Source organism: Pleurodeles waltl, chromosome 3_1, assembly GCF_031143425.1.
Source record: "Pleurodeles waltl isolate 20211129_DDA chromosome 3_1, aPleWal1.hap1.20221129, whole genome shotgun sequence".
NCBI lineage: Eukaryota > Metazoa > Chordata > Amphibia > Caudata > Salamandridae > Pleurodeles > Pleurodeles waltl.
The window spans coordinates 834947565-834962325 of NC_090440.1; the positions used below are offsets into that span (position 1 = coordinate 834947565).

Below are 14761 nucleotides of genomic sequence, written 5' to 3' on the forward strand. Positions count from 1 at the left end.
TACGGAATTACATGTAGTATAATAACGTCCAGATTTTATGGTCAGGAGTATATTCACTACTTTTATTCTAATTATGATGTTACATTTGCATATGTCCCCATAATCGAGTACCTGAGTAAAATAGCCAGAGATTATTATATAAAGTTGATGAGAGGCTTCTTTGAGCCGTTGACACCTTTTCACACAGCTCACGCACATAGAGAGAACTTTACATGCTTGCTTTCACCAATGGAGATAACCTTTTTAGACAACACTGACGATAGGAGGAAAGAGATGAAGGAGGAATTAGAAAGGGAATTACACAAAAGGACATCTGTAGATAACTATGCTTTTGCCGCGATAAAGACACAAGGGAAAATAGCTTTAGATACATTACACGTAGGGAGATTCTGTATACATAGACATAAATCATATTATGACACAGTTTTTGTGGGAACGAGTGAATGTAAACATACGTTTTAGTTTCAACCTGAATGGACGTTCATGCTAAATGGACAAGACCCAGTTATTCCAGGGGTATATTACATTTGTGGACTTAACGCCTATTATCGTCTTCCTAAAGGATGGTATGGGAGATGTTATTTGGGAATAGTGTTCCCAAAGATTTACCAACTAGACGACTTAAATAAATTTCCAAAGCTGTCTGAATCCCATCACGTTCAGAAGAGGGAGACAGCTTCTGGTGTGGTAGGAGATATATTTGGAGCTTTGATTCCTTCAGTGGGAGTCATTTTGAATTCAATTAAGATACGAAAGTTGTCTACTATTGTGGATAACATGTTGACAAAATTCTCAGGAGCTATAATCCTAATGGATTCTGAACTTGCTGCAGAAAGAGCTATGACTCTTCAAAATCGGCTTGCCTTAGACATTCTTTTAGCAAAGGACGGCGGCGTTTACAAAATGCTTGGTACACGTCATTGTTGTACATATATACCGGACAGCAGTGGGCAAATTAGAAAAATGCTTACAAACTTAACTAACGAAAGTACAGATTTGAAGGAGTTGAAAGAACCAGGAGTATGGGAGAAGGTTGGGAAAGGATTTGCTTCAGTGGGAAATTGGCTCAGCAACGTTTGGAACGGATTGTTACTAAAAATAGTAAAGGGAATATTAATAATATTGATTTGTTTATTAGGCATTTGGGCAATATGGAAAGCTATCAAAATGTTGAAAACAAGGAACAAAAGGAAAAGAGAAGAGAAAATAGAAAACAAAATGGTAGAAATATACAGAGAAAAATCTAAAGGAACCAAAAGAAAGAGGGAATTGACTGAAGTGCCAAATTACTAGGACAGAACTTTAATGGAATAACATTTGTGGGAAGATTTGATGTGATGACACAATTAGTCATCAGAGGAGGGATTGATGACGCAGAAAAAGAGGGTCCGCCATATATCCATATATCGTGTAACCAAAATCATATAATGTAGTGTGATTTTAGTAAAGAAAATAATGTACGAGGGAAATTGTGCCCTCGGGGTAGTTCGCTAATATTATAAATGAGCTTTATTAATCATGGAGAATTGAAAATGTAGTAATCTGTCATAATTACAAGTGTGTGCCATGATTTCTTGTTGAAACTGTTTTATGCTTAGCTTAAATTTAGTGGAGGCTTTGGCCTAGTTGCTTGACCTCAAATTCAACTGTATGGTCTTTTTTTTTTCTTACTTTTAAAAGAACCTTATTCTGTATTTTTCCAGTAGAGATGACTAATACACTTATCTCCAAGGTTTCGTACTAGGCCGGTTTCATCCCCTTTGATCCAAGGTCAGTCTGCAGGTGCGGACAATGAGGGTACAGATACCAAAATAATTGGCAAACCTTGTTACAACTTGTGTTCCAAGGCTCCAAGTACAATGTATGCATAAATGAGTACTAGGAGAAAGACATCTTTCATTGGTCAATTTGAAGCCACCCTATGAACCTTCCAATGGAAGACCCTGCTGAATTTTGAATGTTTCTTACTTAAACCCACTGGACAAAGAGAAGTCAGCCATTTTCTGCGATGCCATTTTGAAGTTTGATCCGAGACGCCATCTTAGATGACATCTTGATGCCCTTTTCTCTATTCCAGACAAAGAGACTTTGAGAAATTCTCACCCTAGAGACTTTAACTTTAATTTGCCCCGTCTTGCCCATGCAGTAACTTTGCCCCATTCTCCTTGCTGTTGCAAGAGGAAAAATTGCCATTAACTCTGCCCCCTTTTGAAATTCTGCCCCATGCTGATCGAACCGGTACCTGAAGGACGAAGACTTTCTTGAATGCTGATTTTAATTGGTAATTATGAAAGGATAATTGTATTATGCATTGTGTTTTCCTTCTAGATACCAACTGCTAATTTTATAGGGCCCAAGTTAGAAGTTTTCCAAATTTGTGCTGACTAAATTCGTTTTGCATGAAGTCCCACATGCCAATGCTAATTAGAGGTTAGTCGAGGTATGCACTTGATGCACCATGTTAAATTGAAACCTTGTCATGCTGACCGATGTATGAAATTAGTCAAATTCAATTACTCATATTAGTGATTTGTATTGCCATAACTGAATGTATCATAATTCAGATTTTGCGTAGATTGCGTTTCTTCCGCCGTTATGGACCGTTAGTAATGTTCGTATACATATATCATTTGGTTTTGAGACTTATATACATTGTGCTAGCTTTGTTAATATAGGGAAATAAATTCACTAACTTTTAATAAACTGGTGTGGTTATTCATGACTGAAAGGTCATGGTGCGTCGAAATACCAACTGTTATTGATTCCTAATGTGTTCATTTTGATCCATAAATCGAGTATTGGCTATCGATTACAATAGTTATTGATTACTGATTTAAGTAACCCGACTATTCGAGGATGAGGAGAGCCCAACTCGGCTAAAAGGTTCACCGACCTCCAACGTGTCCAGGTACAGGAAATTTATAAGGGCTGGACGCGTTATCACTATCGCCCTGAAGCATCAGGACTAGGGGAACAGATGAATGGTACTTTGAAATCCAGAATTGCTAAGATGTGTGCAGCTACGAATTTGAAATGGCCAGATGCATGCCTTTGGTGTTGATGTCGATGAGAAATACACTTAACAGGAAGACAGGGCTGTTGCCTCACAAGATCCTCATGGGTAGAGCAATGAGATTACCAGCAGTTCCAGCAAATGCACTTGTGAACATTACAGATGATATGGTGTTCGACTACTGCAAGGGTCTGGCTGATGCGGTACGCTCTTTCTCTCAGCAGGTGTAGGCCACTACCCTGCCACCCATCCATGATCCAGGGCACAATCTGAGAGCCGGTGACTGGGTCGTTGTTCGAAAACATGTGCGCAAGACGTGTTTAGAGCCACACTGGAAAGGGCCATACCAAGTGGTCTTAACAACTACGACAGCTGTGAAGTGTGCAGGACTCCCGAACTGGATTCACGCGAGTCACACAAAGAAAGTGGCATGTCCAGTGGATCATGAAGAAGCGTTGTTGAGAGCACCAACAACAGTGAAACTGGTTGCCGCACCTGAACCAGAAAAAGAAGCAAGAGAGCCTGAAATTGAACAAGAGCTTGTGGAAGATGGCTCTATTACTCCTGTTAGAGACAAAAGTGAATAATTACAGGAGGGAGCAGAAGAATCAATCTCAGGAGAGACAGCAGGAGAGCCTAACTCAGCAGGGATTCTCCCAGAAGCAGATGGTGCTGAGAAGCAAACAGAGCAAGTGCCACACCAAGAGGGGGAAAGAGTTGAGACGGGTCAAAGTCAAGGTGATCCGACGCCTCCTGAGCCCGTTGCAGGTTCATCAAGAGAAAACACCATAGAAAAAGGAAAGGAGAAGAGTCAAATCTTGAAAAGAATATTGACAGAAGGACTGAGAAAAGGAGATAATTGGGCTGAATCACAAGTGGAGAAAAGGAAGGAAGTAGTCATAAAAGAAACAATAGAGGTAGAAGTAGATTTCAGGAGAAAAGAGGAATTGAGTGAAGGAGAAATAAGTGGTGATCGAAAGTTGAAAAGAAAGAGAATAGCAAGTCGGCGTTACTCAGGTCCTGAATGGGCATATGCCACTACTAATGAATGGCAACACGAGTTTATGTCCTTTTGCTTTGATAGAGAGGTACTGAGTCAGTACTTCGATGTAACCTGAAGGTGAACGAGAAGCTGAATTGTTGAACCAATCTGAAATACTTAGAGAGTCTGTTGAAAATAACTCGGAAGAGACATTGATAACCTGATTTGACATTAAAAACCCGGATGTGACAAGCTGCTAATCGATTTTGACAAAGGAAAAGGGTTCCTGAATGTGAGATTGAACTTTGAGAGAATAATTTTTTCCTTATTTTTGGTTTTTACTGCACTTATATAAGAGTTGATTCTGCTTTCTGATTCTTTACAGATCATGGCTGAGTTAAATAATCAAGTTAGGGATACTAGGCGCTGTAAATATATGAGCATTGGATTGGCGATTATGTGTGGAATTTTGTTTATAGTGGTGATTATGGGAATGTTTGTTCTTGATGTAAATGAGCCAATCACACTTCTGCTTTTGAAACTACTACACTAACGGCTTTAGAGAGGTTTAAGTTACATGAGAAGTATTTGCATGACTATACTAATCGTCAAGGAGAGCTTTCTTCTAATGTCTTCTATCGCTTGTTGAGTGAATATGTTGAGACTATGGATGCAAGGGATTGTTTTGTGTGTATGCAAATTCCTTCGTCAGTAGAGGAAGGTGTTACGTACCACAGCCTTCCATTAACCTACAGAATAAGCTGTAGTTTGCTACTAACAAGGTTCTATAATCAAGAGTATATAAAATATTTTTTTTCTAACTACGATTTGGTGTTTTCGTTTGTTCCTATTATTAGGTATTTGAGTAGAGTAGCTAAGAATCATGATATAGTATTAGTAAGAGGATTATTTGAGCCCACACTAACTTTGGGACTGCATATGCAAATAAGAACAACCTCACCTCCTTGCTTACACCTTTAGAGAAGTGCTTTATAGAGCATACTGATGATAGGAGAAAAGAATTAAAGGAGAAATTAGAAAAAGGCTTAGAGAAAAAGACTTACAAGAATGATTAGGCTTACTATACACTGCAATTAAGACTCAAGGGAAATTAGCTTTAGATGCATTACATGTAGGGAAACTTTGTATACATAGGTCAAAATCACGTGCTGACACTTTATTTGTGAGAACAAGTGAATGTAGGCATGTGTTTTTGTTTCAGAGTAAATGGACTTTTATGTTGAATGGTCAGGACCCTGCAATTCCTGGTATCTATTGTTTTTGTGGACTAAATACTTATTACTGTCTTCCAACAGGATAGTATGGAGCATGTTATTTGGGAATAGTTTTCCCAAAGATTTATCAGATAGATGACTTAAAGAAATTTCCGAAATTGACTGAATTACATCATAAGCGACAAAGGAGGGAATCCTCTTCTGCTATTGTGGGAGATATATTTGGTGCGGTGATTTCTTCACTGGGAGTCATCCTGAACTCAATCAAGATACGAAAGTTGTCTACTATTGTGGATAACATGCTGACAAATTTTACAGGGGCAATACTACTAATAGTTCCAGAATTAGCTGCGGATAGAGCTATGACGCTTCAAACTCGCCTTGCTTTAGACATCCTTCTAGCGAAGGATGGCAGGGTCTGTAAAATGATTAACTCTAGGCACTGCTGTTAGCACATTCCAAACAATATTAAAGAGATAAGAGACTTACTTACTAACCTGACTAACTCAAGTAAGGATTTGAAGGAATTGAAGGAACCAGGTGTTTGGGAAATTAGCTTAGTAGCATTTGGAATGGGGTATTATTAAAAATCAAACGGGAATATTAATTGTGATTGCTTGCATATTAGGATTATGGGGTTCATGTAAATTGTGTCAAAAGATTAAATTGAAAAGGTCTAAAAATAATCAGAGGAGGCAACAACGAAACAGGGAAAGAATTTATAGGGAAGATTTGAGAAGGAGACAAAATACTGAAGAAATAGAGTTATGAAAATGTTGATGGTAAAAGTAGTGTGATGGCATATTTAGTCATCAGAGGAGGGATTGCTGAAGCAGATATGTTAATTTGAAATATTAATGAGTGTTTATGAGTTTTGAATAATAAAAAATGTAGAAATAGCTAATGTAGAGAATTAAAGTGACATGTTTGAAAATGTGCCCTCTGAGAGCGATCACCAAGATTCACAAATGTACTAATAAAATGAATAACATGTATGAAATGTAGAAAAATGTATTGAAACAATGTAGTAGTATGTCATATTGAGGTATATAACGTGTGTTTTGCATTATATTGTAGAGTTAACTTAGCCGAAGTTGTGGCCTAGTTTTGCCAGGCCTCATGCAGAAGCTGAATTATTAGCGCAGCGTAGAGAAGCTAATGTGCTGAACTGACCATGAACTGCTCGTTGTTTAATAAAACTGCTTAGCTAAAATTCTCTGCAATGAACCGACGGACAGGAGATGATGGAATCATAAATGTATCAAGGACTGTGTAAAGCAGACAAGATGTACTTTCCCAGGACTCGAACAATGGAGACAGTGACTGGAGAATAAGATGCAACATTTTTGATACCTGACGAGCGGATGATGAGGACATCATACAGTGAACCAACCAACACCTTGAGAACTGTGTAATATTAAAAGTCATAGATTTGGAAAACTAAAATTATTGGATAGAGTCATAACTGGTGATTAACTGACCAATTAGGAATTGGAGGATAGTCTGACTGACTTTGATATAATGTCATGACAAAGGGAGAAAAGAACAGAACTGATTGAGGCAGGAGAGATGTTAGGAGATTCGAGATTCTGTCATTGGGCTCACGTTCTTGAGAGCCTGATGAGACACTGATCGATTGATGACCTGAAGACGAAGACTGACTTTGTTGCTAATCCATACCGTGGATAGGTACCTATGTCGATGTGACTGAATTAACTTTTGTGCTTTTCCTTTCTAGGTACCAACTGCGATGTTTTATAGTTTTTCTCCTAAGATAGATGTTTTTCCAAATTCATGTTCTAAATTGTTTTTCGCATGAAGCCCCACCTGCTAATGCTAATCTGGGTTAGGTAAGGATCTTATACTAAAGACATTGACATATACAGTGACCAATGTTTGACGGACTGATTTGCTGAACTATGCTACTTATGTTGACATATTCACCCTTGATTCATATACTGGCTTATGCTGATGCGTTAGAATGTAATCTGTCACAAGTTCTGATTAGATTATGTTATTGGTTGTCACTAATGAATTAATCTTGGTTTTGATTTGAATAAATTTGAATTAACCTCATGACTTAGTATTGTAACCAATAGGGAAATAAAATTGCTAAAACGTATATTGAGTTGTGGTTATTCATGAATGTTGACCTTTATGACTACTGATTAATGCTTTGATTAATAGTTATTGGGTTGTGTATTGATTATTGATGAACATTGGTTACACCGTAGCTAGAATACTCCATGTGAATCAAAAGGTTCATCGACCTATACGCGTCCCCTTGTAAGTTTACTTACTAAGGACCAGGCACGCTAGCAGAAACATGCCACATATGGCTAGTTGGCCCCTGCACTTGTCAGCGTAATGGAATGCTCTCCTTGGAATTTTGCGATGCTTCATCAGCACCAGTAAATTTTATATTATGTTTTTGTAACAATTTCTACGGCCTGCAGTGGAGGTGGTATTGATGGTTTGAATTCGGACATACGTTTTATAATCTGTATTTAATGTCTTTGAAACTATTAACTCAAATTCTCACCTGAAGGCCGACATTATCTGCTTGTCCTTCCTTTAGAATCTGTGAGATGAAAAGCCCGGAGTTAAATTCAAGTCCTCCTCTTACACTGAGTCCAAGTCCTTCAGGATGCAGCCGATCGAGCCTCACCTCCTTTAATTTTCTGAAAAGAGTACAATGTTTTATGAAGTCCAGCTGTAGTACATACATTGGATCGGCAAGTGGTGTATATTTTCAAAGGATGGGATCCATATGAAGGCACAGATGCACACACACACTTTGGATTTTTCATGACTAACTTTTTTATTAAAATTCAGAGTTCTTGTAAAGTAAATACACCCTGGCATAACACAAGAAAATACAAACTTTGCTTTTAGAAACAAATATATTGTGCTGGGATGAGAGGCAGTGTGCTCCCTCCCCCTTGGGGAAGAAATATATGTGTTCATTAAGAAAAAGAAAGATAAGTCACTGCTATTGCACTGAATATGGTTAATACATGTTTTGGATACTGAATACACTTCTACACCACTCACCAGAACAAACAGATAATCTACATGAATAGTTTACAAAATACAAGTGAAACGGAATGGAACACATCTATTTAATTTACATACCACTAAAATTGCAAGCCCATAAATAAAAGTATTATCAAATGTTTAATGAATGACACCACTGCTAGAGGTCTGCATGGTTATGTGAGAGGTTAGATGGAAAAAGTGGGAGTGAAAGGTGACCAGAAGTCCTCGAAAATAACACAAAAGACAGCAGAAAGGCAAACATGAATGATTTGTTCATTAAATCAAGACTGTCTCTATCTTAAATATGTTCCTTAGGTATAGTTGTTATCTGGCAAAACGGTTGGTAATTTGCACTGAGGTGCAACAAAAAAGTACTATATTTTATATTTTACATCAAATGCATGTTTTCTCCATTTAGTTTTGTGACTGTTAGTGCTATTTTTTCAACAGCAGAAACAAATGTACATACTTTGTTTATTTGTAGATAAAATATGAATGGGGCTCAAGAGAAGGCCTTAAGTATGTGTGACATTCTACAGGAAAATCTGAATTAAGCCAAAAGTAAGTCACCCTTTCTCACAGACACTTGAGAACAAGGACACTCCTATTTGGTAATGAAAACCAGAGCTACTGCCACAAACAGAAATTGATCAAATCACATGCAGTTTTATAATATGTGACAGCTGGGGTCAATTACAAAATCAAAACACTATAAAGGGGTGAGAGGGAATTCCTGTCCGACCTCCCTAAACCAATAATATTCTCACAAGGAGGACAAGGAATGATGTCCGGTATCAAAACCAGACTAGTTCAAACATCAATATTTTGAAAAAACGGCCCTCACCCACAACTTGTGGCATGCTTCATCATAGGGCCCTGCTAACACACTCCAAGATATAAATCCCCTTCGGAGTGGAGCAGTAAGGGTGGGGGAGCATAAAAGCACATTAGACAAGACCAACAATCATGGCACAGGGACCAAAGATGGACAACGGAAAGAGATATAAAACTGACTCAGGCTGACCACTTATCCTATTTTATTCTAGTGCAGCCTGGACAGGTTAAAAAATGTTGTTGGTGGTGTTTTCAGGAATTAGTTACCCGTACACCCCAATCACTGTAGAGGGTCAACATGTTTCGGCCTATTCACAATGCCAACTTGGGTCATGCGGTCTTCGTCCTGTCCCCGTATTTATAAAAGTCCCTACCTGTCCTTTAATCAGGAGGTTCACTGATTCGTGCCGCTAGGTACACTGTTGTTTGTCAGCACACTGAGTTATTGAGTTTAATTAACACTCGCTTTCCGGGTGGGAGCACCACCCTGTAGTGACACATTCTTCAAAGGTCCGGTACTGCCGATCATCGCCTCTCCCTGGCTCCGCGTAGATACCCTCCGAAGAGGATTTATATTTAGGAGTGTGTTAGCAGGGCCCTATGATGAAGCATGCCACAAGTTGTGGGTGAGGGCCGTCAATTACAAAATACTATAAATAGCAAAAGCATTCCACTCAGTTGATTCGATCCATTCCACATTCCTCATAGACTCGATGCTGGCTTGAAGATGGTATATGGTAGAATATATTATAAGGGCCCAGGGATCCATAAAAGTGTGATTTAAAGATAGTGGTCATAATCTAATGTGGCGGCTAATAGCCTAAGTGCATGCCATTTTTATAAGGACTATCAACAAGCACTGCGCAAATGCCTATTTGTCAAAACATCTACACAATTATGACAGTCAATTTTGAAATGTTTTGTCCATTAAAGAAAAGCCATTCCAAGATGGCCGGCAATGTGCACATGGAAGTCGTGATCCATTTGTGCATGGGCATCATGATGGAGAGAGCTATATTAAATGTACAGTTCCGACATAAAATGGTCATGTTACGCTGGTAAATTAAAAGTGAAAAAATAATTTTATAAAATGTGCATGTGAAGGGTAAAGGATGCAAACTGCATGGAAGCACTCTGCAGCTCCCAGGTCCTGATAAAAAAAAAAAAAAAAAAAAAATGAAAACATACATTTTCCAGTAGTACACCAGGAAAGCTGCACCAAATGAAGGTTTCCAGACATTCAACTGGGAATGTCATGTCATAAATCCCACCTGCTTCCGTTTGCTCAATGCTTAATTCCACTGGGGAAAAGGATCCCAAAGGCCAAATGCAAATTTTGTAACACTTTTTTACCCATGCGGAATTGAAGAACCCACTTCTCATATATCTCCTCCAAGTTTGGAGATGAACTGTCTCCTCTAAGTTTGGCGATGAACTGTCTCCTCTAAGTTTGGAGGTGAACTGTTTCCATTCCCTTCCTGGTAGGGAAGTTATTCCAGGCCGCTGCAGAAGAAAATCTTTGACTTTCCTCAGTGAGTACAGGTAAAATTGGAGATTGTAAATGGTCACAAATGTATATGATGTGACATTCACAAATTTACAAGTCTACGGAAGCCCTGTCCTGCCTACTTTGCCTTGTATTTGAGCTACTACTGCACATTTCACCATACTCATGTAGTGAAATAGGCATTTATAACCTTCTTATGCATATTAGGATTGCTTTTGCTATTTCCTGACAAATTTAAATGGAAGAGTTTTAACCTAAAAGCATATATTTACAGTTAAATCTGTTTGTGGATTGTCCTTTTAATGTATACATTACAAGACTATAACAAAAAAGCAGATAAAAGGGAAGTGCTTAATTTGAGCCAGTGGTTGCAGGTGGGTCCCACTGACCTATTTGTTGGGACCACACTTATTTTTCCTCATGAGACTTTCTCCCAGAACAAGAGCAAGAAAAACACAAAATGACAAAATGTGTAAAGAAACAGAAAGAGGAAGATTGAACACCAGTGACAAACACACAAAGAAGGGATGAAAAAAAACCTGGAAGAGTATGATAAAAAAATAAAACAGGCAGTGTCTGTTGGTGGATTTAATGAGGCCTGAGGTGGAATCAAGACTATGAAGCCTTGGTGTCAAGCAGTGCTGAAATTAGTAGTGTTGGTCACTTGCTTCTCAGCAAAACTTTGTACTCCCACACTTATAATTTCACAAATTAAGCACTGGTAATGGTATAAGAAGCACAGGAGATAAGCAGCTTACTGAACTGGATGTTGTAGGAAATTCCTCCTTTTTGTCCTTTTCACTCCCAAACGTTTTGAACAGATACTCGTGGTTAGTGACTCATGGCTGTGCCCTGGGTACAGCTTACCAGTCCCATGGTCAGTGCTGTGTGTAAAGTGGATATGCAAATTAGGCTAATTATAATTGGCAATATTAACCTACCTATAAGTCCCTAGTATATGGTAGGGCATGTAGGTTTAGGGACCCAAGTTTGGTATCAAATTAATTGTTATAATAAATCCCACAACTTACAATTGTTGGATTTAATTAAACCTGTTCAGGTAAAGAGTTTTAAACTCTACCTAAAAAGTTGTAAACTTCAGCCGTGTACTGCTCTGCTCTGATTGGCCAGCCTCTGGGAGCCTGGCCAGGCTGCCTTGATGAAGTGTGAAGTAGCCTGGGCTGAACACAAAGAGATGTGCCTGGGGGAGGAGAACTTCTCTTAGCAGATGGAGAAGCAGGTAGGGGTGAGGGCTGCCAAACTGGTCTTCAAAAGCACAGAAGGACATTTGGAGCACCTCCCCCACAGCCTGCAAACCCAGACAATTAGGTGCCCCCTTGATTAGATTAGGAGAGGGCAGAGAGAGGTGTGTTTAGGATTTTTAGCCACACCAGTGGGAGGACTCAGCCATACGTAACCTCCAAAACTCAATTTCAGCCATGATGGATTTTTGATGAATGTTGCTCCCTGGGATTGATTTTTTTCACACTTCCCAGGAAGTGGTCATCACAGGGGGAAGGACCCCCCTGTTTTTCACCCAGGAGCAAGGATAAAACTAGCAGAGCTGCACCCACACCCCAGATCCCTACAAGGAAGAACTACAGGAGAAGGACTGCCCTGCACTGCACTCTGGAGGACTGCACCAGCTGCACACTTGGGCTTCACCACAAGAAGGACTTTGCCTGGCTTCAACTGGTTCAAGGAGGGACTCCCTGTTTTCTACAAGTAAAAATGGCTAACCAGAGTCCCCTACACCAACTCCTGAAAAAACTGACCAGCTGACCACTGTCTAGTGGCCAATTTGGAGTTTGCGCCAGGTGCATTCTGGGAGTTTTAGTCTGCACCCTCAAGGAGCATCTCAGAGCTTCTGGAACTTTGGGGTGAGCTGTGGACCTCAAAAGAACCGTAAAAGAACATCTGAGAGAAGATACAGAAGTTTGGAGAACTTTTTGAAAAAAGCTCCTTAAAGGGACCAATCCGCCGTGGCAACTCTAGCCGGCTTGCCTCAACTGCGTCCCAGCCTGAATTGCAGGTTCATCCCGGTGAAGAAAATCTCTGAAAATGTGACTAAGTCTGAAAGTAGAAAGTTGACGGGGACCTCCCAGGCAGTTTATCTGAAGAGGGCTCCAAGGACGTCAGATCAAGATTCAGGTTTGCCCCGTCCAAGGATTTTCATCTTGAAAAAACTACTGAGTCCGAAGGTAGAAATCTCCACCGAGGGATCCCGCGACGCGTATCCGAGGAAGAGTTCCAGGAGGTCGGATTGCTCTGGCGACTTGGTCCCGCTAAAGAAAATCTTCAAGAAAACGACTAAGTCCGAAGGTAAACTTTTGACCAAGGCCTCCTGCGGGGTGTAACCGAACAGGGCTCCATTGCGATTGACCTTAAACTGTGACTTTGCCCCGGTCGAAGTGTGACCAGATTGGAGCTATTAGTTTCTAAGCGCAAAAAAGCTTTAATTTTTAAAAATGTATATCTCCGGTTCCCTTTATCCGATCTTATTTGTTTTGGTGTCATTCTAACGCAAAAAATATTTCCTATTTTTAAAAATTGGTTGTGGATTTTTAAACTGTCTCTTGTGTTTTATTTAATTACTGTTTTGTGATATTTGAATGCTTTATATCTTGTCTCCTAAGCTAAGCCTTGTCGCTCGTTGCCAAGCTACCAAGGGTTGAGCTAGGTTTAATTTATTGAGACCTAATTGGACCTATGTGGAGGTTAGTGGCCTATTGCTAAGTGTAGGTACTTATCTGCCCTCACCAATAATCCTTTTTCCAACAGATGTATATTATAGGTAACCAAGATACAGATTTTTCAACTTTTAATAATGTTCTAAGATAAGAGAAAGCTATTCTCAAAGGAGCCTTGGGCCTTGCAGTACAAAAAGGACGTGATTTTTCTGGAGGAGTCTGGTTTGGCAGCAAGCTCAGAGGTTTACTGGTGAAACTAGCAGAGACTGTTCTGGTGTAAACCTGACACATCCTGGGCTCTAAATAAGGCACGAAACTGTGGGTTTGTTTGGATGGGAGCATCAGGGGCTTAGCTTTAGAGGGGTTTTTAGGGCATTACAACCCCCTAATAAATGTATTCTCTAGTAAATAGTTAGGTACAGGTGCTTTCAGTCAGGTATTGTGAGGTGGCTGTCGGATTTCACCTAGGTTTTTACTCTCTCTACCCTCTGTTTTGAAGTTCTTAAAACTGTTGGGTTTTTACAGTATATTCCCTTCCCACTGCCACTTAAGTCCCCTCATTCTCTGCTTTTTGAAATAATGTATTGTACCATGATATACCCACGTGGTTGTTGGGAAATTTGTAGCTTACACCCCCCCAATCTTACTGGCAAAGCTACACCCCTAGGGAGCAATGCTGATTTACAGCCGTGCTCCTGCTCCATCATATAGTAAGCACCGCCCTCTGTCTTGGAGACCTGTTTTAATGTAGAAAATCTGAAGTCCAGTTCAAGCCCACCTTCTTCCTTTGTAAGTTCACCCACTAATATAGTTCACTCCAGGAAAGTGGAGGAAATCTACACTGAAGGGTGAAGAGATATGGGAGTATTAGAGAGAGAGAGTGAGAGAATGAATTCCAGGAGGTTTGGGTAGTAAAATACCTTGACTGGAGTCTATAGGTTACAGGTCGCTGTTGAAAAGCACAATTTATCTGTTGAGCTACAGAGACAGAGTACAGTAAACAAGCAGCAGCAAGAATGTAAATCACAAGACAAAGTTGTAAATACAAATAACAGTCATTCACCCAGTGCAAACATGGAACACAGCCCAAAATACAAAGATGAGATGAGCCCCACAGCACCAGGGTGTTGGAGTTATATCTGCATTAACAGAGGGAATGTCCAGAGAAAAGTCCATACAAAGGAACACAGGAGCACAGGAGCGCAGATCTACAGAGCAAAATCAATACTAGCGAACACATGGGCACAATTAGATAAGGAGAAAAGAGATGGACTGAAGGAAGCCCAATGGGAAAAAACACAAAAGTTTAGGCAGTGAATATAGGTGTGAAATGGTAAGAAATGTTAAGAAAAATTGAGAATTGAAACAAACACTCTTGCTAGATACTAGTCCACAGATCTAAGGTTTCTTTATAAGGTTCTACCTAATGTACCTGAATCTCAACTACTGACCCTTCAACAG

The 14761-nt window shown here is 39.7% G+C and overlaps 1 protein-coding gene across 2 annotated transcripts in view; it reads right to left on the reverse strand.

Annotated features, from left to right (window-relative positions):
* The window catches only part of USH1C (USH1 protein network component harmonin), a 605394-nt gene that overhangs the window by 424403 nt on the left and 166230 nt on the right, over positions 1-14761 (reverse strand). For both annotated transcript variants that reach the window (XM_069223746.1, XM_069223747.1), the window contains exon 4: positions 7773-7911. In XM_069223746.1, coding sequence (XP_069079847.1) covers positions 7773-7911 — 139 coding nt within the window. The remainder of the gene's footprint in view (positions 1-7772; positions 7912-14761) is intronic.